This window comes from Neovison vison, chromosome 13, assembly GCF_020171115.1.
Source record: "Neovison vison isolate M4711 chromosome 13, ASM_NN_V1, whole genome shotgun sequence".
NCBI lineage: Eukaryota > Metazoa > Chordata > Mammalia > Carnivora > Mustelidae > Neogale > Neogale vison.
Genome location: NC_058103.1, coordinates 95,845,987 through 95,870,479, shown reverse-complemented (window position 1 = coordinate 95,870,479; position 24,493 = coordinate 95,845,987). Strand labels below are relative to the sequence as shown.

At 36.7% G+C, this 24,493-nt stretch overlaps 2 protein-coding genes and 1 non-coding gene across 3 annotated transcripts; 1 reads left to right on the top strand and 2 right to left on the bottom strand.

Moving 5' to 3' along the window:
- The first annotated feature begins 5,759 nt into the window (after positions 1 to 5,759).
- Positions 5,760 to 5,905, top strand: LOC122894837. The gene has a single exon (XR_006381859.1). It is a non-coding gene; the product is annotated as a U4 spliceosomal RNA (small nuclear RNA).
- Positions 5,906 to 8,205: 2,300 nt separating this feature from the next.
- LOC122893309 (olfactory receptor 11H6-like) lies at positions 8,206 to 9,174 on the bottom strand. The gene has a single exon (XM_044230235.1). It carries the CDS (start codon positions 9,172 to 9,174, stop codon positions 8,206 to 8,208), a length of 969 nt encoding a protein of 322 aa, XP_044086170.1.
- A 13,100-nt stretch (positions 9,175 to 22,274) lies between these two features.
- LOC122894634 (olfactory receptor 11G2-like) lies at positions 22,275 to 23,228 on the bottom strand. Its single transcript, XM_044232398.1, has one exon. It carries the CDS (start codon positions 23,226 to 23,228, stop codon positions 22,275 to 22,277), a length of 954 nt encoding a protein of 317 aa, XP_044088333.1.
- Between the last annotated feature and the right edge of the window lie 1,265 nt (positions 23,229 to 24,493).

Sequence of the window (24,493 nt, the reverse complement as noted above, 5' to 3'; positions counted from 1 at the left end):
ACTTGTACTTATTTACCAATGGCTCTACTGATCTACAACCTGAAACTAAAATCTTAACATTTATAATTCCTCACCTTCTCATACCCAATCCTAATGTCATTAAATTCTGTGGCATCTTCCCTGTCATCCTTTGTCATTTTCACTGATCATTTTTGTCCAGGTCCTAGCACAATACTTATAAATGCATAATGTAAACTTCCTTTCTACCAGTCCCCATACTTATCTCCTCTCTGCTTACACAAATTTTGGGGATAAATCCTAACATCTTTTGTTGTTTTGTTTTGTTTGGTGGATACATGTCATTATAAATTTGTTCAAACTCATAGAATATACAACACCAAGAGTGAACCCTAATGTAAACTAAGGACTCTGGGTGATCATTATGTGTCAAAGTAGATTCATTAATTATAACAAATGTACCACTCTGGTGGGGGATGTTGATAATGAGGGAAGTAATGCATGTGTGGAGTTTTAAGGGGCATATGAGAAAGCACTGTGAACCTAAAACAACTACTCTAAAAAACAAAGTTTCAAACAAATATGTATACACACACACATACATATTTATATTTATATACTACTCTGTGTTGGATCTGTGCTTATAGATCCTCATTCTTATTTTTGTTACTTGTGGTTACAAGATGGATGTTAAACATCTAGGCATTCCCCATGCCAGTTTGGAGGAAATTCAAACTGCTATTTTGAGTTCCAGGAAAGCAAAAGCCTCCTCAGAAACCCCCATTTTGTGTCTCATTGACCAGAACTATGTCACATGAACAAACTAGCTGCAAGGAAGCTGAAGAAGTGAGGGTTCGTAGGTGGACTGATTGCTCCTCTGAACAAATCAGGTTTCTTGTGCTAAGGAAAAGGTGAATACAATTTGTCTGGGCAATTGCAGTCCCTGCCATAAGAGGGATCTGGAGAGTTTCTCTAATTACTTTAGACTTAATGAAACTCAACAACAGAAAACATTGACCTTTGACAAGTATGAAAAAGCTAAGGAAAAAAAGCATTCAGACTTTCCAGAAACTACTACATTTATAAATCTGGCTGGAGGCAAGTAAGACAGAACTTTGTTGACTAAGCATGTGAAATCAATTTTTTGTTGATTATGTTTAGTGATATTTTTGTAAACAATTGGTACAACTAAATTTGAAAAATAATGAGCTTTTCTGGTGATGGTCATAATAATATTGAGCAAAAAACATTTGACCATAAAAGGGCCCTTATAAGTTCAATGGTGAGGAAAAAACATTTGATGAGAAAAGACGAAAGAGAAAAATTGTTTCGAGTCCTAGTTTTCTGTGAACACAGTCTTCCAAATGGCATTGCTAACTAATTTAACCATCTTCCTTTAAGAAATATGAATACCCAACTTTTGTAGCAACATGGACAGGACTGGAAGAGATTATGCAGAGTGAAATAAGTCAAGCAGAGAAAGTCAATTAACATATGGTTTCACTTATTTGTGGAGCATAACAAATAGCATGGACGACAAGGGGAGATGGAGAGGAGAAGGGAGTTGAGGGAAGTTGGAAGGGGAGATGAACCATGAGAGTCTATGGACTCTGAAAAACAATCTGAGGGTTTCGAAAAGGCAGGGGGTGGGAGGTTTGGGGAACCAGGAGGTGGGTATTGGAGAGGGCATGGATTGCATGGAGCACTGGGTGTGGTGCAAAAATAATGAATACTGTTACACTGAAAAAATAAAAAATTAAAAAAAAAACTATTCACCCCATAAAATAATAATTAAAAAATAAAAATAAACCTATTCACCCCAAATAAAATAAAATAAAATTTAAGCACTGTTTATAAACATAAAAAAGAAATACATAAATAATAGTTTTTAGTCTATTGATTAGAAAGGAGTCAGTTGAATCACAGAGACCACAGATACTCTCAGCCTATTTAGAAGCAATGAATCACCACACCAGTCATTCATTTTGAGCCTTCATGAAATATGTTCCTAGAAATGAAATGAATAGGATAGGATAGAAATGCATTATTTGTGGTAAGGGTGGTATTGTTTTAAGACACTTCTGTTTCAGTTGGATATGAATGTGTGTACAGGGCACAGCATCAGATGAATTTATTTCTGAGGGCTGTGGTCAAAAAAGTTTGAAAAACCATTGTCTTAGTAGTTTAAGAACACCTAAAAGCAGCCATTAGCATAGGTCACCAAAAAGAAAAGCTGGCCATGAAAACAGGACAAGAAAATGAAAAAAGAACCCAAGAAAACTAGTGGAATAAGGAGCCTTCAGATCTGTGGAATGCACAGAAAACAGAAATAGGAATAAGAGATGGCTTTAAAAAGAGTGGCAAATCTTTATCCTGTTATAATGATCTTCATGCATGGTGACTTAAAGAAGACAAGACACTTGAGAACAAGAAACAAAAACCAAGTGGCACCAAAGAAAGGAACAATACCAATGTGAAAGGACTTCTGAAAAGTCTGAAGACTGTGATTTGAGCAGCCACCTATGTGAGGTGCCACCCTAGAGAGAAAGGATCAGGAGTTAGACAAGATTATGCTAGCAAAATTGCATGTTATTTGTCATGTCCAAATTCTTTAGTTTGTATGTAATTCAAGGTTTCTCTCAACTTGTCTTCAAACTGGAACCTTATTAAATATATGTTCCATTATTCCTGTTTCCTGTTGACTCACTTTCCCTAATTAATGTAGTACAATTTTATTTTTATAGTCTGAGCTTAAAATTGTTTTACTAATATCTTGCTTATTTTTAGGCACCAGTCATGCTGCCCTTGAAACTTTTCTTGTCCAGAATAGCTCATCATAATATTATTTTCCAAATTCATAGCATTTTTGAGGTTTGCCAGATATTTATTATAATCGGACGGCCTTTTAAATATCGGTTCTGGCATCATTTGTCTTATTTATTTTTTTAGTTTCCTACCAGCTATACTGTAAGTTTCCTGAAGGCAGAGAATAGAAGTTATACTACCTTTTCACTGTTCCAGAATGGCTTCTTCTGTAGTAGGAACTCAAATAATTGTTTATTTCATTAACAAGTCCACTCAACAAATGTTTATTGAGTTCCTCCTCTGTGATAGGCATTTCTCTGGGCATTGAGAGTATAGTAATGATATCTAGCTCTCATAAAGCTCGTATTCTAGTAAGAGGAGCCAGAAATAAAGATATAAAGCAAGAAATATATAGAATACAATTTTTTCTTTTAATTAATTTATTTCAGTAATCTTTGCACCCAATGTGGGTCTCAAACTCATGACCCTAAGACCAAGAGTCACATGCTCCACTGACTGAGCCAGCCAGGTGCCCCTAGAATAGAATACAGTTCTGATGGTGCTAAATACTTTGAAGAAAAATAAACAGGTGAAGGGAACAGATAATAATGGGAATGGGGGTGGGGGAGGAGGTGCTCTTTTTAAACAGTATAGTCTGGGAAGGCTTCTTTTAATCTGAATTTTGAGATGAGCCCCAAAGAAAGTAAAGCGGTTCTGTTTTGGCTCTTTCATATTTTAGGTGAGCTAAGAAACTAGACAGTTGAGGGCAGGAAATTTTAATAAACATAATTAGAAAATGTTTTTCTGAAAATAAATAAATTGAAAAAAAACCAAAAAAACCCATAATTAGATAACTAAATTAAAATAGTTGCATTAAGAAAGGCAAGAAGATTTTGGTTCAAAAGTATACCTGGAGATATACCACTGGAAAGTTTGACAGGCTCAAGACTGATCTGAATCTGAATTGAAGATATGTCAGACTGCACAATTCTCTTACATGGATGTGATAAGAAGAAAGACATTACCTGCGGGCAGAAAAAGCCAGTGTAGTACTTTTATTATCCTGAAAAATATGTCCTTGGAACACAAATGACCTTTATTTCCATTAAGAAGAAGGGGGTGGGAGGTTGGGGTACCAGGTGGTGGGTATTATAGAGGGCACGGCTTGCATGGAGCACTGGGTGTGGTGAAAAAATAATGAATACTGTTTTTCTGAAAATAAATTAAAAAAAAAAAGAAGAAGGTATAAATGACAGTTCTTATAACTTATCTCAAAGAAGAGTTAACATTAATTACTCTCCACTGCCTTTTTTGTTAAAAGATGGAAATCTCTCTTGTAATTTTTAAATTATGTGTCCCATATTTAAATTGATCTCGTAGACAATGTTAGATTTCCTTAGTAATACCAAAGTTTTCAGTGAAGGCAGTTATTTCCATATGAAAACCTAGAAGGAATTAAAATATAAAAATGTATATATGTAGTTATTAAATATACCAGGGGAATTTACTTTATTGTCCCATAGCAGAATGAGACTAACCTGCATTTGAACTGTACACGTTAGCCAGAATTTCTCATCTTGTGTCAAGACAATCACTGATATTGGTCCATTGAAATAAAAGATAAATATATACACTTAAAAATTGATGAATAAGCATCCAAGAGGAGGTTCAGGTAGGCCATTGGATATGCAATTCTGGAGGTCTGAGATGAGGTTGGGAGTGGAGATAAAAACTTGAGAATTATCAACATATTAATGGTATTTAAAGCTATGAGATTATTTGAGATCAGTCTAAATCAGTGTAATCTAATAAGATATAATGTGAGCCACAAATGTGAGCCATATTTAATGTAAATATTCTAGTAGCCACATTAATAATGGTGAAAAGAAATAGGTGAAATTACTTTTAGTAATATATTTTATTTTGCTCAGTTGATCCAAAATAATGTCATTTCAACATGTACTCAACATAAACATTATTAATGAGATACCTACATTTTTTTATTATACTAAGTCTTCAAAATCAATATGTAGATTTACACTTATTGCACTTCTCAGAACTGGTTACATTTCTTTCTTCAAATTTTTATTTCAATTCTGGTCAGTTAATATATAGTGTAATATTGGTTTCAGGAGTAGAATTTAGTGATTCCGTGGTACAACTAAGTTTGAATAATAATACTTATCCCCTCTAGGCAAAGAAAGCATATTCTGAAAAAATAAAGGCATAAGACCAAGAGTCACATGCTCCACTGACTGAGCCAGCCAGGTGCTCAGTTATTTCTTTAACCTCAACATTTTTAAGTTCTGTATTTAGTCCTCAGACTTCTCTAACTCTACCTGCACTATCCAACACAATAGCCATGACTCATATGTGGCTACTGATCACTTGAAATGTGACTAGTTGTTGCAGCCACCCTGGAAAACAGTATGGAGTTTCCTCAAATAGTTAAAAATAGAACTACCCTACAATCCAGCATTGCGCTACTAGGTATTTATCCAAAGGATACTAAAATACAAATTCAAAGGGACATATGCACCCTGATGTTCACAGGTTTTCCTTGTTTTAATCCTGATTTGGTAGCAGAAGAACATCCTGAGTCATCTATGTCATGGAAGTGGTGCTCTCACACATCATGAACTACGTCTTAGGATGGGTATTTCCTGAAGAATTGTATCTTCAGCTTCATTGTCCTAATGTGTTCCAGACCAACAGTCAGAAGTTTCTTCAGAAGCTAGATGAAATTTCCTTCTCAGATGTTGCTTTTTAGATGAGAGTGGGGGGTGGTGAGTGTGAGGGTCAGTCAGTCATAGAGCAATTTTCAAGTATAATCCTATCTACATAGCCATTCAAAGTCCAGAATTTATGCTTTTATATATAAACACACTGAAGAAAGGTCTAGAAGTATACCCACCAAACTGAAGACACTGCTAAAGAGACAAACGTGTGGAAGTACGGAGATATGAGGATTTTCATTATTTTGTACTATTTGGTCAAGCTTTGCGCAGTGGCAGTATTATAACCAATGAGGTTTATCCAAGGTGCGATTATTGCTAATTGAAAATTTATTCATTGTAAAATGTATTACTTGTGTATTTAAAAAGAATATAGAGAAAGGAGACTATTATTCATCTCAATGTAGCTAAGCAAGCCCTGGTTATTGAAAATTCTGTGTATATAACATTTAGACCAAAAAATATTTTAAATATTTTATTTTGAAATATGAATATCTTTTTCAGACACTATGAAGACCTAGGTATAGAAATCTCATTTATTTGGTTAATTATGGTCCACGTACCCCCAGGGGAAAAAAATTCTGACTCAAAGTAAAAGAATAAGTGAAGAATCTTCCTTTTCCAATCTTCACCAGTTCTAAGAAAGGTGAGTGGGCAGCATTAAATTTCACTGCATCTGGAGTCTTTTCTAGAGAGTGGATGATTTTTTTTTCCTTTAGTTGAACTTCTGTTTCTCAGAGTCGCAGATAATGCAGCAATAACTTATCAGAATCAGAGTATGTTCTACCAGCACTCATCATGAGATAGATAAGCCCTCAGCTTCCCATAGAGAAGTTTACTTCCCTTTTCTCATCCTGCATCTACTTCACTGCTATTACATATGGATCATTTAGTTAAGTCCTACCTTGTGTAACTTCTAGAGGGAAGAGGGCCCAGGGATATCATGGGGAGTCAAAACAAATGGGTTGTTAGAGTGGGCATTTTCTTTTGTTTTGGCTGCCTAGTATCTCAATAGTTTTTTATGGCTGGGAGAATCACAATATTACCAGACTTGGAGCTTATCTTTGCATAATTGGATTTTTTTATTGCTCTGTATTAGCTCTTCCAGCCTGTCCTGTAGCTACAGCACATGATGTATTCTTGGTTCCACCAAGCAGATACAGCTATGCCAGATTTTGATTTAGGGACTAGAGATGCAAGGAGCAGAATGGGATTGGGGGCAGCAGTGTTGAAATATTGACATTAAAGATAGCAATGAAGCACATATACAGTTATTGCAGGAAAGACAAGCTCCTAGCACAGAATTGGCAGTCGTTGAAAGTGTGACATCTGCTGACTCATGGCAGCAGGATGGCTCTTGTGATGGTGATTTTTCATCCGACAAGTTCTGCAGAATAATTTGTACATTGGTCTTTGAAGCTGAGCCTCAACTCTAGTTTTTCAGCTTTAGTTGATTCTGTGAAATTCCTGATATCCCATCAACAATTTTTTTTTCATTGCCATGCTTAATCAGCCAGAGTCAACTTCTATTGTATACAAGTAAGAACCCTGTTATAATTACATAAGAGTAGTACCTACTACCTCTGCTAGGTGCAGTCCCAGTAATTTGCCAAGGACAAGGAGAAACTAACTCTTTGGTATTGTAGGTTGTCATGAATTTTCCTCCAGTGGTCTAGAAAGCTTTGTCATTTGGCATATTCTATTACAGAAAATATCCCAAAGTCAAAATAACTTGGAGGAAGACTTTAAGATATCTATTTTTACATGGAAAACTAAATCAGTTCTGGTCTGGGTTAGACATTGTCAGTCAAATTGTTAGCTTTTTTCCCCAACATATAGGAGACAGCTTCAAAAACCACCTCTTCACCAAAAAAGGAAATTTGGTGCTCTGGTCTAAAATATGAATATTTCCCAGTAGAGGCAGGTGATCAGGCCAAGTCAAAAGTTTTGTGTTAAGTGCTGGTTGCCTGTAAGTATCTTATACTTTGACAGTCTGTTCCTGGTTTCTGATGCCTATTTTCTGTAAAAGTAAATGTTCCTCTACTCAGAGCTTAGAAGGTGCTGAAACCCAGGTCTGGGTAAAGAATACTTAATGATTTGGCATATGTGAATGTGTGCATGCCTTTCTATGTATTCTCTTCAAAACTGGAATAAGAATTTCCTGTAAGAAGCAACTATATCATTTCCCATTTTCATTTGCTGCACACCCCAGACACTTTACCAATGCTTGGTAATAAAACACAAATCAAAAAACACTACTGTTTCAGTGACAGATACTGGGTCCTTGATGTTATAAATGAAGCAATAGAATTTTTTTTAGTGTAATGAGTAGATGCTGTGTTTCATTATAGAGTAATTGGAAAGGAAAAAATAGTGATAACTTTGAACCAAAAAATAGTAGTAGGGTAAAAGCCAAGATACAAGTCATAGCTTCATACAAATCAACTTGATTACATTTGCTCTCAGACTTTGAAAAATGACCAAAATAGAGAAATGACACATTGCTGAATGAAAACTGTACAGAACTTTCTACAAGAGACCTTTAAGACTGTGGGTATTTGCTTTGAGACAAGATGAGGTTTCTTTATGTGTAACAAATCTCACTTTCATAAGAGTAAGGAATCAAACACTCAGATATGCCCAGAAGATATTTTTCCCCCAGTAAGAGAAATTTGGTATTCTTGAGAGAATGATAAGAAAATTTATATCATTTCTCTGTATTTTTAGAAATTTCTTTTGATGGTGCTCCTAGGACTTTCTTGAGTGCATCTTTCATATCTTTGTTCCGAAGGCTGTAAATCAGAGGATTAAAGAATGGGGTTGCCATGCAGTAAAATAAGGTGACAAATTTCTGTGTCCCAGGGTGGCTCCTGGAGCCTGGACTCACATACATCACCATGACTGAGCCATAGAACAGGGAAACCACCAAGAAATGTGAGGCACATGTAGAAAAAGCTTTGTTCCTACCTGAGCCAGCTGGGACCCGAAGGACAGCACGCAAAACCAAGGTATAGGACCCTAGGATGTAGAGGAAGGTGATGAATATAATAAGAGAGCTTACAGTAGCACAAGTTAGAGTAGTTTTGGGAACTGGAGCACAGGACAGAGCCAGTAGTGGTCCCAGATCACAGAAAAAATGGTCAATGATGTTAGGGCCACAGAAGGGCACCCGGGACATAAGAATAGCAGGTATCAGTATGGATAGAAATCCACCTACCCAGCAAGAAACCACTAATCGGGCACATAGATGGTAAGTCATGATGGTGGGGTAATGTAGAGGTCGACAGATAGCAAGGAACCGATCAAAGGACATTGCAGACAGAAAGTAGCCCTCAGCAGCACACATGGAGAAGAAGAAGTAGAACTGGAGCAGGCAGCCAGCATAGGAGATGCTCTTGGTCTGGGAGATGATGTTGGCCAACATTTTGGGCACATCAGAACTGACATAGCAGATCTCCAGGAAAGAGAAGTTGGCCAGGAGGATGTACATGGGTGTGTGGAGTTTCCGACTTGACCACACGGCACAGATGATGGATGTGTTCCCCATGAGAGTCAGAAGGTAGATGAGGGAGAAGATGACAAAGAGGAGGATCTGGATTTCCCTGCGGCATGGAAAGCCTAGGAGAATGAACTCGGTCACAGACCCAGAGATATTGTTGGCTTCTGAGATACTCATTCTCCTAATCTATGAAGGGAATGAGCAATAAGAATCATTATATTAGTCATTTTCTTTCTCTTTAAAAGTTATTTTTTTATTTCTTCTGACTTCTATATACTCCTTTAATGCACTTTTGTGAAAAGGCTCTGTGTGGTTCTGAATTCATTAATTCCCTTCTCAGGATCTGGCTTAGCCCAGCGAGATCAGGGTTCTTGGAGAACCTGGTACACTCCCATAGCCACCACCCCCACCTCAGTCTTCATTTTCACAGTATAAATTTTACTGGCATCATGTAACATTGAGTCCAAACTAGTTTTTCCATTTGCATTTAAATTAATTCTTTTTTTGGTATATAGTTTCATAATATACACACTCATATTTATATATCCGATTTCTTCTTGCTGAAATGAAAATTTTGTATAATATTTTGGAAAATTTTAAGAAAAATCAAAGTTTAAATATAACCTGAAATTGAACTAGGTCAGTAGAAAAAGAGCATCTTACTATGTTCTCAGTAACATAATATTGTCAGATCTGTGCTGAATAACTCTGTTGACTGAAACAGGTGCTGAAGACACTCCCCCAAACTCCATGCTAGCAAGTACCTATTTGCCTTTTTTAAAAAAAGTTTTTATTTTAATTCCAGTTAGTTAACATACCTATTTGCTTTTTATACCTGTTTTTAACTTCTACTTGATGAGCAACAGCTAATTTGAAACCAAAAAGGACCCAAGTTAGCTTTACTCCTTTATTAGGAGATCCTGGTTTTCAAATAGAAAAAGAGCCAGAGGTAGATGGAGGAACACCAATTTCTCAATTCTGATGTCTCATCATCTTGTTACTACATGGTGACGAATTGTCTTATTAAAAAGATAATAAAAAGGAACAAAAGCATATATTTAATTCTAAAACTGTGAGAGAAATACACTCATGTAGAATGTTAGTGTCAGAAGGGATCTCAGAGATTATCAAGTTAATTTCCTCACATCACAGAAACTGAAACCAGAGAAGTTAGACTAATCCAAGGTCATGCGGACTTTGTGGAAGAAACACATCTAAAACTTAGGTGTTTGGATATTAGTTCAGACCTTTTCCCATAAACTTTGTTACTGTGGATCCCATTTTTCTCATATGGCTGCAGAATAATATTGTGCATGTATTATAGCTTTCCCTCCTTTGAACCAGATTCCCATTATTATAAAAAATAAAGAAGGACTTTAATAAGGCTACTAGCCAAAGCTGGAAATCACTATCTTAAATCCTCCATTCCTCTTTGACCTGCACTATGTCCTAATTCTTGACATTTATGATATGAACCCACTTTTGGACACTTTTAAAAACACATTTGATTTGTAAAATTGTAAGTGTTAACAACAACCACTGTCCTGCATTAAATACTTACTGTGATAGTCACTTAATGTTCATTTTCTCATTAAATTCTGCTCTCTCCAGTTCTGGAGCCTTAAAATAAACAAGTACTTTCACATTTCTAAAAGTAGCATTGAATTTCATTGTCCCTCTGAGTATGTTGATTCTAAAACCTAAACGTTTTTTCTACATGGCTGTCTTCTACATACATATTAGCTGTGTTTCCTTATTGTTTTTGATACAATTTGTTTTGCATGCAACATACAATTTGCTTATATCAAATTTACACTTGTGTATGTAGAAGATTAACCTCACGAAGTGTGCATTAAGAATCGAGGCCGTACACCATAGATTATTTATATATTTCTCATCGTCTCTCTATATAGTTTATATCAGGCATGTCAGCTAAGATGATGAGGCAGGTGTCTTCTAGGACAGAATTTTCTACTAAATACCAAAAGGAGACCAAATATGTTAAGATTAATGTGTCTTCAGAGAGCAAACATGGCATACAAATGGACAGGTGAACTGAAATGGGGAAAACCATAAACCATAATTCTGAGATTGTGGGCTCACTGAAAGAGGCGGTGGGCTGGAAATTCAGTGATTGTAAGGGATGGTATGGTGCTTTAACCCAGAACTAGACAACCTAAATTTTCCGTGTTTGAAATTTAACTGAAGTATATAGTATGTGCCCCACATCCTTTAGTGTGACTGTAATTTTACTTATCAGTGAAACTGACAATGGTGGGTAATACTACATGTAACCAGGGCAAAGAAACATCATAAGAACAAGAGTGGGAGGAAGGTGTGTTTTTGGGTGGTTTTATTTGAATGAGAAATATTCCTTTCATTCTTGGTTAGAATCAGTGTAAACTCACCTCACAATGAAGGAAAGAATAAGGAGCCCTTGAGAAGAAGACTTGGATGTATTGAGGGTGGTTGTTAAATGAGTAGTTGTTAATCAAAGTTTGAAGGAAGAGGAAAGAAAATGTCCAGAAAAAGAAAGGTTTTCTTTATAATTCTTATCTGTAATAAAACTCACTATTGTGAGTGCCTTCCTTTTTTTCTCAATTCAGGAGCAGACTTCGTCTTTGAGAATCCCTCTATTCCTGCCTCATTGTTCTAAGTCCCTCTCTCCCTACCTTGGGTCATTGTAGCATCTATCTGGGAGTACCTGTTGGTTTTTCCTTTCGTTGCAAATATAGGTGTTCTTAAATCTTAATTATGCTTAATGAAAATAAATATCCACTACTTACAAATACTTTATCTCCTCTGAAGTGATATGAAGCCCTCTGCCTCCTGTCATCTTTTTCTCTGGATGATAGTGTGAAACCGAAGTGGTAACTCAGATTTTCCTGATGAGATTTTTAAACACATGTAATCTGAATAGACATTTGAGATGCCCTGCAGGGAAGAATGAAGGCTTTGTAAAAAAATTATGTATTATTTTATATGCTTTCTCTAAAATATAAAATATATTTATAGATAAAAATAAAAAAAGTTCATAGCCCTTTTTTTCTGTAGTAATATTACAGGTTTTTTTTTCTGTAGGAGTCGAGGGGTTCACACTTGTACCCTCTTAGAGGACTGAGGTGTGCAGGATTTTGGATTCCTGGTGCTACGCTATCACAATTTGAGACTCACAAAAGATTGTCTTCAGCTGTTACACAAAAAGGAGTAGACTATCAGCAAACTCTCCTTTCATTTTATTATGCATCTCTTTCTGGCCACATACTGTCCCTGGAGGCCTCCCCTCAGGAGGAGCAGGGACAATCACAGTGCATCAATCAATCCCCAAGTGTGTGCTACTTCCAGTGATGAGCTCAAGGGTGGAAGGGCCTCCCTAAATCTGTTAGTGAGGCTGTCACCTAATAATGGCCCTTCTGGTTTGCTGCTCACCTGACACCTCCAGACTGGTTCTGGTTTTTAAAAACCAGCCTCATAGTGGACCTCACCAGTTGTCCCAATGCCCCTGGAATTCCCTTTCCCTTATTTGTGCTTCTTCAAATGACATTTAAGTTCACTTTAACAAATCCCCCAATCCTGAGTATCTCCTCAGTCATCCACTAGAAGAAACTTCCCTGCCCATTGTTATCACTGAGTGTGGTGCTGTTAAAATTGATCTCTACTCCCTCTGCAACCTCATGGCCATAGGAACTGATGCCCACTGGAACCATCCAGTGGCTTTCAGGTTTTGAGAGTAGGAAAATCTGGAGGTTTTGAGAGTAGGAAAATCTGGAGCTTCACTTAACATTCAGAGCTTCCTCTTATGGCTTCAACACCAAGGATTCTACGTCTCTTTAGGTTTTAAAATTATCTTCCTCCTAAACATTCTATCTAGTTTTAGATCATACCTAGATGATAGTTTTTAGTACCTGCTATGTGCTGATTACTGTGTCAACAGATTTTACATGCACTATCTAACATAAGTACTCATAAAATTCTTTTGAAGACAGTCTTACCAGTTAAAATGATTAAACAGAAACTCACAGAGAGTAAGAGTTTATATTTGGCTGTAATTCAGCTTGGTTTATTCCTTTTCTACAAATAAGATGCCTGTAGTAAAAAAATTATATTCATCTGCCTATAGCTTTAAACTATTACTCTTTCTTAGTCATTGTTATGCATTTTAGGCGCCCTGGAAAACTATTAACATTATTATAATTGGGGCACCTGGGTGGCTCAGTTAGTTAAGTGTCCGACTCTTGGTTTCTGCTCAGGTCATGATCTCATACATGGTGGGATCATCAGGCTCTGTGCTCAGCAGGGTGTTGGCTTGAAGATTCTCTCCCTCTACTCTTCCCCCCACTTGTTCACATGAATGCACAGGCTCTCTCTCTAAAATAAATGTCTTTTCTTATTTGCTTCTTTTTTAATTTTTATTTTTTGCTTCTTTTCTTTTAAAAATATTTTTACTTCAAAATATTTTACTTCAAATACTAACGAACAGGTTATTCAGAAACTGCTGTCTATAGTTTAACTTGTTTATCTTGGTACAGTGAATCTCATTGAAAAAATGAGTGAATTATCATATGGTTTCACTTATTTGTGGAGCATAACAAATAGCATGGATTACATGGGAGTTAGAGAGGAGAAGGGAGTGGGGGAAATTGGAAGGGAAGATGAACCATGAGAGACTATGGACTCTGAAAAACAATCTGAGGCGTTTGAAGTGGTGGGGGGGTGGGAGGTTGGGGTACCAGGTGGTGGGTATTATAGAGGGCACAGCTTGCATGGAGCACTGGGTGTGGTGAAAAAATAATGAATACTGTTTTTCTGAAAATAAATAAATTGGAAAAAAAAAAGAATCTCTTATGGTCTTTCTCCCTCTCTGGTTTTGTCCCATTTCATTTTTTCCTCCCTTCCTCCATGATCTTCTGCCTTGTTTCTCAAATTCTACATATCAGTGAGATCATATGATAATTGTCTTTCTCTGATTGACTTATTTCACTTAGCGTAATACCCTCTAGTTCCATCCACATTGTTGCAAAAGGCAAGATATCATTTTTTGATGGCTGCATAGAATTCCATTATATATATATATATCTCACATCTTCTTTATCCATTCATTTGCTGATGGATATCTATGTTCCTTCCATAGTTTGGCTATTGTGGACATTGCTGTTATAAACAGTGGGGTGCATGTGCCCCTTCAGATCACTACATTTGTATCTTTGGGCTAAATACCTAGTAGTGCAATTGCTGGGTTTTAGGGTAGTTCTATTTTCCACTTTTTGAGGAACCTCCATACTGTTTTCCAGAGTGACTGCACCAGCCTGCCTTTCCACCAACAGTGTGGGAGGGTTCCCCTTTCTCTGCAACCTCACCAACACCTGTCATTTCCTGACTTGTTAATTGTAGTCATTCTGATTGTATGAGGTAATATCTCATTGTGGTTTTGATTTGTATTTCCCTGATGGTGAGTGATATGGAGCACTTTTTCATGTGTCTGTTGGCCATTTGGATGTGTTCTTTGCAGAAATGTCTGTTCATGTCTTCTGCCCATTTCTTGATTGGATTATTTGTTCTTTGGGTGTTGAGTTTGATAAGTTCTTTATAGATTTTGGACACTAGCCCTTTATCTGATATGTCATTTGTGAATATCTTCTCCCATTCTGTGAGTTGTCTTTTGGTTTTTTTGATTGTTTCCTTTGCTGTGCAAAAGATTTTGATCTTGATGAAGTCCCAGTAGTTCATTTTTGCTCTTGCTTCATGCCTTTGGTGATGTTTCTAGGAAGAAGTTGCTGTGGCTGAGGTCGAAGAGGTTGCTGCCTGTGTTTTTCTCCAGGGTTTTGCTGGATTCCTGTCTCACATTGAGGTCTTTCATTCATTTTGAGTCTATTTTTGTGTGTGGTATAAGGAAGTGGTCCAGTTTGATTTTTCTGCTTGTGGCTGTCCAATTTTCCCAACAATGTTTGTTGAAGAAACTCTTTTTTTCCATTGGACATTTTATCCTGCTTTGTTGAAGATTAGTTGACCATAGAATTGAGTATCAATTTTTTGGGCTCTCTATTCTGTTCCATTGTTCTATGTATTTGTTTTGGTGCCAGTACCATACTGTCTTGATGATTACCGCTTTATAATAGAGCTTCAAGTCCGAAATTTTGATGCCACCAGCTTTGGTTTTCTTTTTCAACATACCTCTGGCTATTGGGGGTCTTTTCTGGTTCCATATAAATTTTAGGATTATTTGTTCCAGTTTTGTGAAAAAAAGTTGATGGTATTTGATAGGGATTGCATTGAATGTGTAGATTGCTTTAGGTAGCATAGACATTTTCACCATATTTGTTCTTCCAATCCATGAGCATGGAACGTTTTTCCATCTCTTTGTGTCTTCCTCGATGTCTTTCATGAGTATAGTTTTCTGAGTAGAGATTCTTTGCCTCTTTGGTTAGATTTATTCCTAGATATCTTGATGGTTTTGGGTGCAACTGTAAATGGGATCGACTCTTTAATTTCTCTTTCTTCTGCCTTCTTATTGGTGTATAGAAATGCAACTGATTTCTGTGCGTTGATTTTAAATCCTGGCACTTTACTGAATTCCTTTATGAGTTTTAGAAGTTTTGGGGTGAAATCTTTTGGGTTTTCCATATAGAGTATCTTGTCATCTGTGAAGAGTGAGAGTTTGACTTTTTTACTGATTCAGATGACTTTTATTTCTTTTTGTTGTCTGATTGATGATGCTAGGACTTATAGTACTATGTTGAATAGCAATGCTGATCATGGACAGCCCTGCCGTGTTCCTGACCTTAGGGGAAAAGCTCTCAGTTTTTTCTCAGTCTGGCCAGGGGTTTATCAATCTTATAAATTATTTCAAACAACTAGCTTCCAGTTTTGTTGATGTGCTCTACTATTCCTTTGGTTTCTCTTTCACTGATTTCTGCTCTGATCTCTATTACTTCTCTTCTCCTGCTGGGCTTAGGCTTTATTTGCTGTTCTTTCTGCAGCTCCTTTCAGTGTAGGATTACATTGTGTATTTGAGACCTTTCTTGTTTCTTGAGAAAGGCTTATATTGCTATATACTTTCATCTTAGGATAGCATTTGCTGTGTCCCAAAGATTTTGAACAGTTGTGTTTTCATTTTCATTTGTTTCCATGAATTAAAAAAAAATTTTTTTTTAATTTCTTGGTTGACCCATTCATTCTTTAGTAGGATGGTATTTAGCTTCCATGTATTTGAATTCTTTCCACCTTGTGATGACTTCTAGCTTCAGAGTATTGTGGTCTGAAAATATGCAGGGAATGATCCCAATCTTTTGGTACAGTTGAGACCTGATTTGTGACCCAGAATGTGATCTTTTCTGGGGAATGTTCCATGCGCACTGGAGAAGAATGTGTATTCTTTTGTTTTGGGAGGAAATGTTCTGAATATATCTGTGATGTCCAGCTGGTGTAGTGTGTCACTTAAAGCCCTATTTCCTTGTTGATTTTTTGATTAGATCATCAGTCCATTTCAGTAGAGTTCAATTCCCCTACTATTATTTTGTTATTGTCAATGTGTTTCTTTGATTTTGTTAATAATTGGTTTATATAATTGGCTTCTCCCATGTAGGGGCATAAATATTTCCACCTCCTCACTTTATTATTTTTCCATCTCCTCACTTTTAATCTGGAGGTGTCTTTGAGTCTAAAATGAGTGACTTGCAGACAGCATATCAATAAGCCTTTTTTTTTTAACCCAGTCTGATACCCTGTGCCTTTTGATTGAGGCATTTAGCCCATTTACATTCAAGGTAACTACTGAAAGTATGAATTTAGTGCCATTATATTGACTGTAAGGTGACTGTTACTGTTTATTGTCTCTGTTCCTTTCTGGTCTGTGTTACTTCTAGGCTCTCTCTTTACTTAGAGGACCGCGTTCTATATTTATTGTAGGGCTGGTTTGGTGATTGCAAATTCTTTTCATTTCTGTTTGTCTTGGAAGTTTTTTTTTTTTTAAATCTCTTTTATGGACTCTGAAAAACAGTCTGAGGGGTTTGAAGTGGCAGGCGGGTGGGAGGTTGGGGTACCAGGTGGTGGGTATTATAGAGGGCACAGCTTGCATGGAGCACTGGGTGTGGTGAAAAAATAATGAATACTGTTTTTCTGAAAATAAATAAATTGGGAAAAAAAAGAAATATAAAGATAAAAAAAAAACTAGAATTCTTTTTTTTTTAATTTCCCTCTTCCTGACCATGAAAAAAAAAAAAACTCTTTTATTTTCAATGACAGCCTAGCTAGATACAGTACTCTGGGATGCATATTCTTCTTGTGTAGAACCCTCTTTTTGTCTTGAAATAAGTCAAGCAGAGAGAGTCAATTATCATATGGTTTCACTTATTTGTGGAGCATAACAAATAGCATGGAGGACAAGGGGCGTTAGAGAGGAGTAGGGAATTTGGGTAAATTGGAAGGGGAGGTGAACCATGAGAGACTATGGACTCTGAAAAACAGTCTGAGGGGTTTGAAGTGGCGGGGGGGGGGTGGGAGGTTGGGGTACCAGGTGGTGGGTATTATAGAGGGCACAGCTTGCATGGAGCACTGGGTGTGGTGAAAAAATAATGAATAATGTTTTTCTGAAAATAAATAAATTGGAAAAAAAAAGATTTTATTTATTTTAGAGAGAGCACAAGTGTACCCAAGCTTGAGAGTGGGGAGAAACAGATGGAGAAGCAGGCTCCCCACTGAGCAGACAGCCCTGGATGCAGGGCTTGATCCTAGGACCCTGTGATCATGACCTGAGCCAAAGGCAGATGCTTAACTTACTGAGCCACAGACACCTCATGGAGAGAGAGAATCTTAAGCAAGGTCCATGCCCAGTACAGAGCCCAATGGAGGGTTTGATCTCATACCCCGAGATCATGACCTGAGCTGAAATCAGGAGTTGGATGCTTAATTGACTGAGCCACCTAGGTCTCCATAGAACTTTTTTTTTTTTAATTGAGCAGACCCTTCCCTACCCTCTTCTATTAACTTCACATGAATTACCACTTGAAAAATATTTTGGAAAATTTGGAAATAATATTTATAAGTGATTTATCTCTGTGACCAGCAGCTGGTAAATGCTCACACAGTGCACATTATCGAAATAAATGAAGTGGGCTGAAATTCTATCCTCTGTATTTGAGGAGATAAGAATTTATTACATAGTTTGAAAAAAAATGTAACTTTTTGACAGTGGTTGAGGGAAGTAAGGGGGAAATTTTGAAGACCAGAAATCATCTATTGAGTAGGATAGACTTTTATTTGTATCCTTATAAATAGTTCATCTCTTAAATAGGCAAATCAGAAAAAGATTTCAAATTCTTTTATCAAAATATTCTTAACTTATTAAATCCTGAATTCAACAAAATTTACTAGTCAAGTTGGATTTCATTCCATAAGTGGCAGCAACCTGAAATATCAGGTGAAAGTTTTCCTGGGATATGGGATGTCTGATATGTAAGGGAGTCTGTTAATTGTTACCTTAGCTGCTTACGAATGCAGAAACCACACACCTTTAGAAAGAATCAACAGGACATTTTATTAATTGCCACACAGATTCATTTCTTTTCCCAACCTACTAAGAAATCTTGATGACCACAGAATGAATAAACCATAAATACCCAGAGGGGACTCATAATTAAAATAATCAGAATAATATTAGCATCTTATACCTCTATTAAAGATATTTTAGAATAAGTTATTTTTTTAAAGGTTTTTATTTATTTAGTTGTCAGAGAGAGAGAGAGAGCACAAGCAGGGGGAGCAGCAGGCAGAGGGAGAAGCAGGCTCTCTGCTGAGCAAGGAGCCCCATGCGGGACTCAATCTCAGGACACTGGGATCATGACCTTAACCAAAGGCACACACTTAACTTACTGAGCTACCCAGGTGCCCCTAAAATAAGTTCTTTTTTTTTTTTAAAAAGATTTTATTTATTTATTTGACAGACAGAGATCACAGGTAGGCAGAGAAGCAGGCAGATAGAGAGGAAGGGAAGCAGGCCCCCTGCTGAGCAGAGAGCCCGATGTGGGACTCAATCCCAGGACCCTGAGATCATGACCTGAGCCGAAGGCAGTGGCTTAACCCACTGAGCCACCCAGGCGCCCCTAAAATAAGTTCTTAATCAAGTTTTTTTCTTCTATCAGTAATTTGTCCAGGCATCTGCTCAGCCACTCAATTCACTTTGCTTCTGTGAAATAGAACAAAGAAATTGTTTTTTTTAATGAAACCCCCAGAAATTCTGTGCCTCTAAGACCAGACACCCTCAAAACCTTAGTTCTTTCCTGAAGGATGTCCAGTTACAGTTACACTTCACTTTGTGAATGGGATGACTTTATGAAGCCTATAAATGTAACACCGTAAGTTGTGTCTTATTTCCCTTTTGTCTTTTATTACATTTTAGAAAGTTAGACTTGAAGATATAGATGGCAAATGGTTAAAATAAAATGTATATTCAAATCAAAAATTGAGATTATACATTTAAGAAAATAAGACCTTTAGAGGCATTTTGGATAATACTTAAATACATCACAGAACAAAAATACTGAAATAAAGTATGGTTCTAAAAACAGTCAATCAGTGATGAATACATAAAGATGTGTTATATATATACATATGTATATATATACACACATATATATAATACTATATATAATATATATATATAATGAAGTATTACTCAGCCACTAAAAAGAATGAAATCCAGTTATTTGTAATGACATGGATGTAGCTAGAGGGTATAATGCTAAGTGAAATAGGTCAGAGAAAGACAAATGTCATATGATTTGACTCAGGTGGAATTTAAGAAATAAAACAGAAGAACATAGGGGAGGGGATGGAAAAATAAAATAAAAGCAGAGAAAAAGTTAAATCATAGAGACTGTTAACTGTAGGAAACAAATGGAGAGTTTCTGGAGGGGAGATGGGGGGATCAGGGTAGTTGGGTGACAGGCATTAAGGAGAGTACTGGATGTAACAAGCACTAAGTATTACATACAACTGATGAATCACTAAATCTACCCCTGAAATTAATAATACATTATATGTTACGTAGATTGAATTTAAATAAAGATTTTTAAAAAAATTACCACTTCATGTTAAAAAAAAAAAGAAAACTGTCTTAAGAAAACTGAACTCCTCTTATATAACTGAATTTCTTAGGAAGTATAAATCTACTTTGTATTTCAGAATTGGAGCAATATAGAAGGGCTTAATTTGGTCATAAGCTTGTTTAGGGATTAACTGTTTAAGCTCTCCTTCACTGGTAGGTACTGACTAAAAGGAAAGATTTCTATATGAGAAAGTCCAACCTTGCAGGTGTGATCTTATCACTCTAACTCCAAAGAATGATGCATTTTACTCAAAGGATTTTAATGAAACAACCTTAGTTGCATGTTAAGTAGATCAGAGAAAACTCAAAATAAGAATTAGGAAACAACATGTGTTGGAGAGGATGTGGTGAAAAGGGAACCCTCTTACACTGTTGGTGGGAATGCAAGTTGGTGTAGCCACTTTGGAGAACAGTGTGGAGATTCCTCAAGAAATTAAAAATAGAACTTCCCTATGACCCTGCAATTGCTCTACTGGGAATTTACCCCAAAGATACAGATGTAGTGAAAAGAAGGGCCATCTGTACCCCAATGTTTATAGCAACAATGGCCACAGTCACCAAACTGTGGAAAGAACCAAGATGCCCTTCAACAGACGAATGGATAAGGAAGATGTGGTCCATATACACTATGGAGTATTATGCCTCCATCAGAAAGGATGAATACCCAACTTTTGTAGCAACATGGACGGGACTGGAAGAGATTATGTTGAGTGAAATAAGTCAAGCAGAGAGAGTCAATTATCATATGGCTTCACTTATTTGTGGAGCATAACAAATAGCATGGAGGACAAGGGGAGATGGAGAGGAGAAGGGAGTTGGGGGAAATTGGAAGGGGAGGTGAACCATGAGAGACTATGGACTCTGAAAAACAATCTGAAAGTTTTGAAGGGGTGAGGGATAGGAGGTTGGGGGAACCAGGTGGTGGGTATTAGAGAGGGCACGGATTGCATGGGGCACTGGGTGTGGTGCAAAAACAATGAATACTGTTAAGCTGAAAAGAAATAAAAAATTAAAAAAAAAGAATTAGGAATTTTGTGACTATTGTTTATCTCTAATAGGATTAAGATAGATGGTAAATATAAACGACCAAACATTAGTTAGGATTTAACTCCCTTTGCTGCAAATCTAGTGTCAATTAGACTGTTTTACTTTTATTTTTTGTTCTTTTTTTAATTTAAATTTTGTTAGTTAACATATGTGCAATATTGGTTTCTGAAGCAGAATTCAATGACATTACTTACATACAACACTCAGTGCTCATCGCAAGTGCCCTCTTTTTGGAGTACTCTCATACTGTTTTCCAGAGTGGCTGTACCACTTTGCATTCCCACAGCAGTGTAGTAAGGTTCCTCTTTCTCTGCATCCTCACCAACATCTGTTGTTTCCTTAGTTATTAAGTTTAGCCATTCTGACTGGTGTGAGGTGGTATCTCATTGTGTTTTTGAGTTGGATTTCCCTGATGCCAAGTGATGTGGAGCATTTTATTTTTTTCATTTGTCTGTTGGCCATTTGAATGTCGTCTTTGGAGAAATGTCTGTTTATGTCTTCTGCCCATTTCTTGGTTGGATTATTTGGTTTTGGGTGTTGAGTTTAAGAAGTTCTTTACAGATCTTGGATTCCAGCCCTTTATCTGATATGTCATTTGTGAATATCTTCTCCTATTCCATAGGTTGACTTTTAGTTTTGTTGATTGTTTTCTTTACTGTACATAAGGTTTTATCCTGATGAAGTCCCCAAAATTCATTTTTGCTTTTGTTTCCCTTGCATTTGGAGATGTGTCTAACAAGAAGTTGCTGTGGCCAAAGTCAAAGAGGTTACTGGGTGTGTTCTCCTCTAGGGTTTGAATAGATTTCTGTCTCACATTTAGGTCCTTCTTCCATTTTGAGTTTATTTTCGTGTAAGGTGTAAGAAAGTGCATTCTTCTGCATGTGGCTATCCACATCATTCTTCTGCATGTGGCTATACAACTTTCCCAAAAGCAACTATTGAAGAGACTAGGAAAATTTTATTTATTAAATAAAACTAATCCCATCATGTAGTGATGGATATTGAAGATGGTGGTGGGCTTTATTGTAACAGTTCTCTAACCAAAATTATTGAATTTTCTAGAAAATTATCTTGCTTACATTTTGTTAAGATAGGTTATGGTGGAACTTGATTCACTCTGACTTCTGATTTATATTTTATGGACAGGTATTTCCATCCCAAAGACTTTCCTTAGGGCAGTCTTCATCTCCTTGTTCCTGAGGCTATATATTAGAGGATTACAGAAGGGTGTTATCACAGAATAAAATAAGGTTACAATTTTCTGCACTTGCACTGGGTGTCCTGATCCAGGACTAACATACATCACCATGATGGAGCCATAAAACAGGGTGACAACTGCCAAATGAGAGGCACATGTGGAGAAAGCCTTATGTTTGCTTGCTGCTGAGGGCATCCGTAGCACAGCCACAATCACCAGAGCATAGGAGCAAAGAATAAAGAGAAAGGTGCCAATCATGAAAACAGCATTGAAAGTAGAGTAAATGAACTGGGTGGTGGTGTCTTCAGAACAGGACAGCAACATCAGTGGGACAGGATCACACATAAAATGGTTGATGGTATTTGGGCCACAGTAAGGCAACTGTGAAATGAGAACAACTGGGGTTAGGAAGAGGATGAACCCACATGACCATCCAAAGATGACAAGGCCAGTGTACAGCTGTTTAGTCATGATGCGTGGGTAATATAGAGGATGGCAGATGGCAAGGTACCTGTCAAAGGCCATGATGCAAAGGAAGAAGCCCTCATCACACCCAAATGAGAAGAAGAAGTAGAACTGTATGAAACAGCTCACAAAGGAGATAGACTTGCTTGTGGACAGGAAATTGGCCAACATATTAGGGACAGTCGTGGTGACATAACATATTTCCAGGAGAGAGAAATTCCCCAAGAAGATGTACATGGGGATGTGAAGACGCCGGTCCCACTGCACAGCACAGACAATGGCTGCATTCCCCATCAGAGTCAGGGTGTAGACTACTGAGAAGAGTGCAAAGTAGAGGAGCTGCATTTCTGGGCTTGAAGGAAAGCCCATGAGGATGAAGTGGCTGACGGAGTTGGTGGTTTCTGTGCTGGACACATTCATTGGCCTGGAAGACATGGGAGATGACTTGGTTATTGCACCTTAATGGGGTACGCTGGTTCTTCTTGAAAACACCAAATTCTTTTTTTTTGACAAAGTAATAAAATGAGGTTTCTATTAAAGCAACAAAGCTGTGATCATCATAACCTGTTTCCCAAGAGTATGATTTCATTTTGGTAAGATGTAAATAATAATATAAATAAAAACGTGGTATGGAGCAATCATTAAGCTAGGTTAGGATCCTGGATTACATATTAGGAGTGCTAAATTGAGATTTCCTTTTGAAGTATAATGTAAAATTAATTTGTCATAATTAGTAATATTGATAAGAATATCAAGTGAAGTACTATTTATATTAAGACATTTCAGAAAGTTCTGTCTCACTGAGATATAGTGAAAGGGCAAAGGGACTATTCTTTTTTGTTCTTGTTTATGGTATTATAAAGTGATGACTGAAACAGCTCTCTGGTTCTTTTGATAGTTCATTCTATGACCAAACATGTTAGCTATGTAAAAAATGTTTTCCTTTCCATCCAGCCTGTTGGATTTAGCTCCACAGATGAGGAAGAACCTTACACTTTGGCACCTAAAATTACCTGTAGTTTGTTGTTGTTGAATAACAGAATAACGCTTAACTTCTGTATGTCTTCTTTCCTTAGAAACCTACTTTTGGCTATCACATTTGGCATCTAAGGTGGAAGGACTGCTGTTTATGTATACTCATTTGCTCATGGCACTACATAGACTGTATCAAGTCTGCATGCAACTTAACAGTTCAGTCTATTTATTTTCCATAGCAATCATATTATATCAGGTGGCAGTGGAATGCATGTACTGGAATTTCTCCAAATACAAGAGTTTTTTTTTTTTTTCTTGTCCTGGAAGAGAAAGATTCTCCCTTGATCTGTTGTTATTGTATGATAATATATTAAAAAAAAGATTATTTAGGATTTTATATCCTTAATAATTGTATGATTTTCCCAGCTGAGGTTGTTATATAGTATCTGAGAAAGAATTAAATGTGATATTAAATAGAGACAGCAAGGTATGGAGGTACTGAGTCTTGGCCGTTCACTAGAAGTGAAAAAACAGAGTGCCATTAAGTTAACTACATTCAAATTGTACTTAAATGTGTATAATGAGGACAAAATATACAGAAGCAAAGAGGGAAAATATAATATTAATATTAATGTAAGAGGCAATTGATAGTATTAAGTTTCTAAAATAATCTACAGGATGCCCACAAATTATTCTGCTGCATTCTTTTT

What these genes read in the sequence shown, in the direction of transcription:
- LOC122893309 (XM_044230235.1), bottom strand. Translation starts at nt 9,174, where the DNA reads ATGAGTATCTCAGAAGCCAACAATATCTCTGGGTCTGTGACCGAGTTC.
- LOC122894634 (XM_044232398.1), bottom strand. Translation starts at nt 23,228, where the DNA reads ATGAATGTGTCCAGCACAGAAACCACCAACTCCGTCAGCCACTTCATC.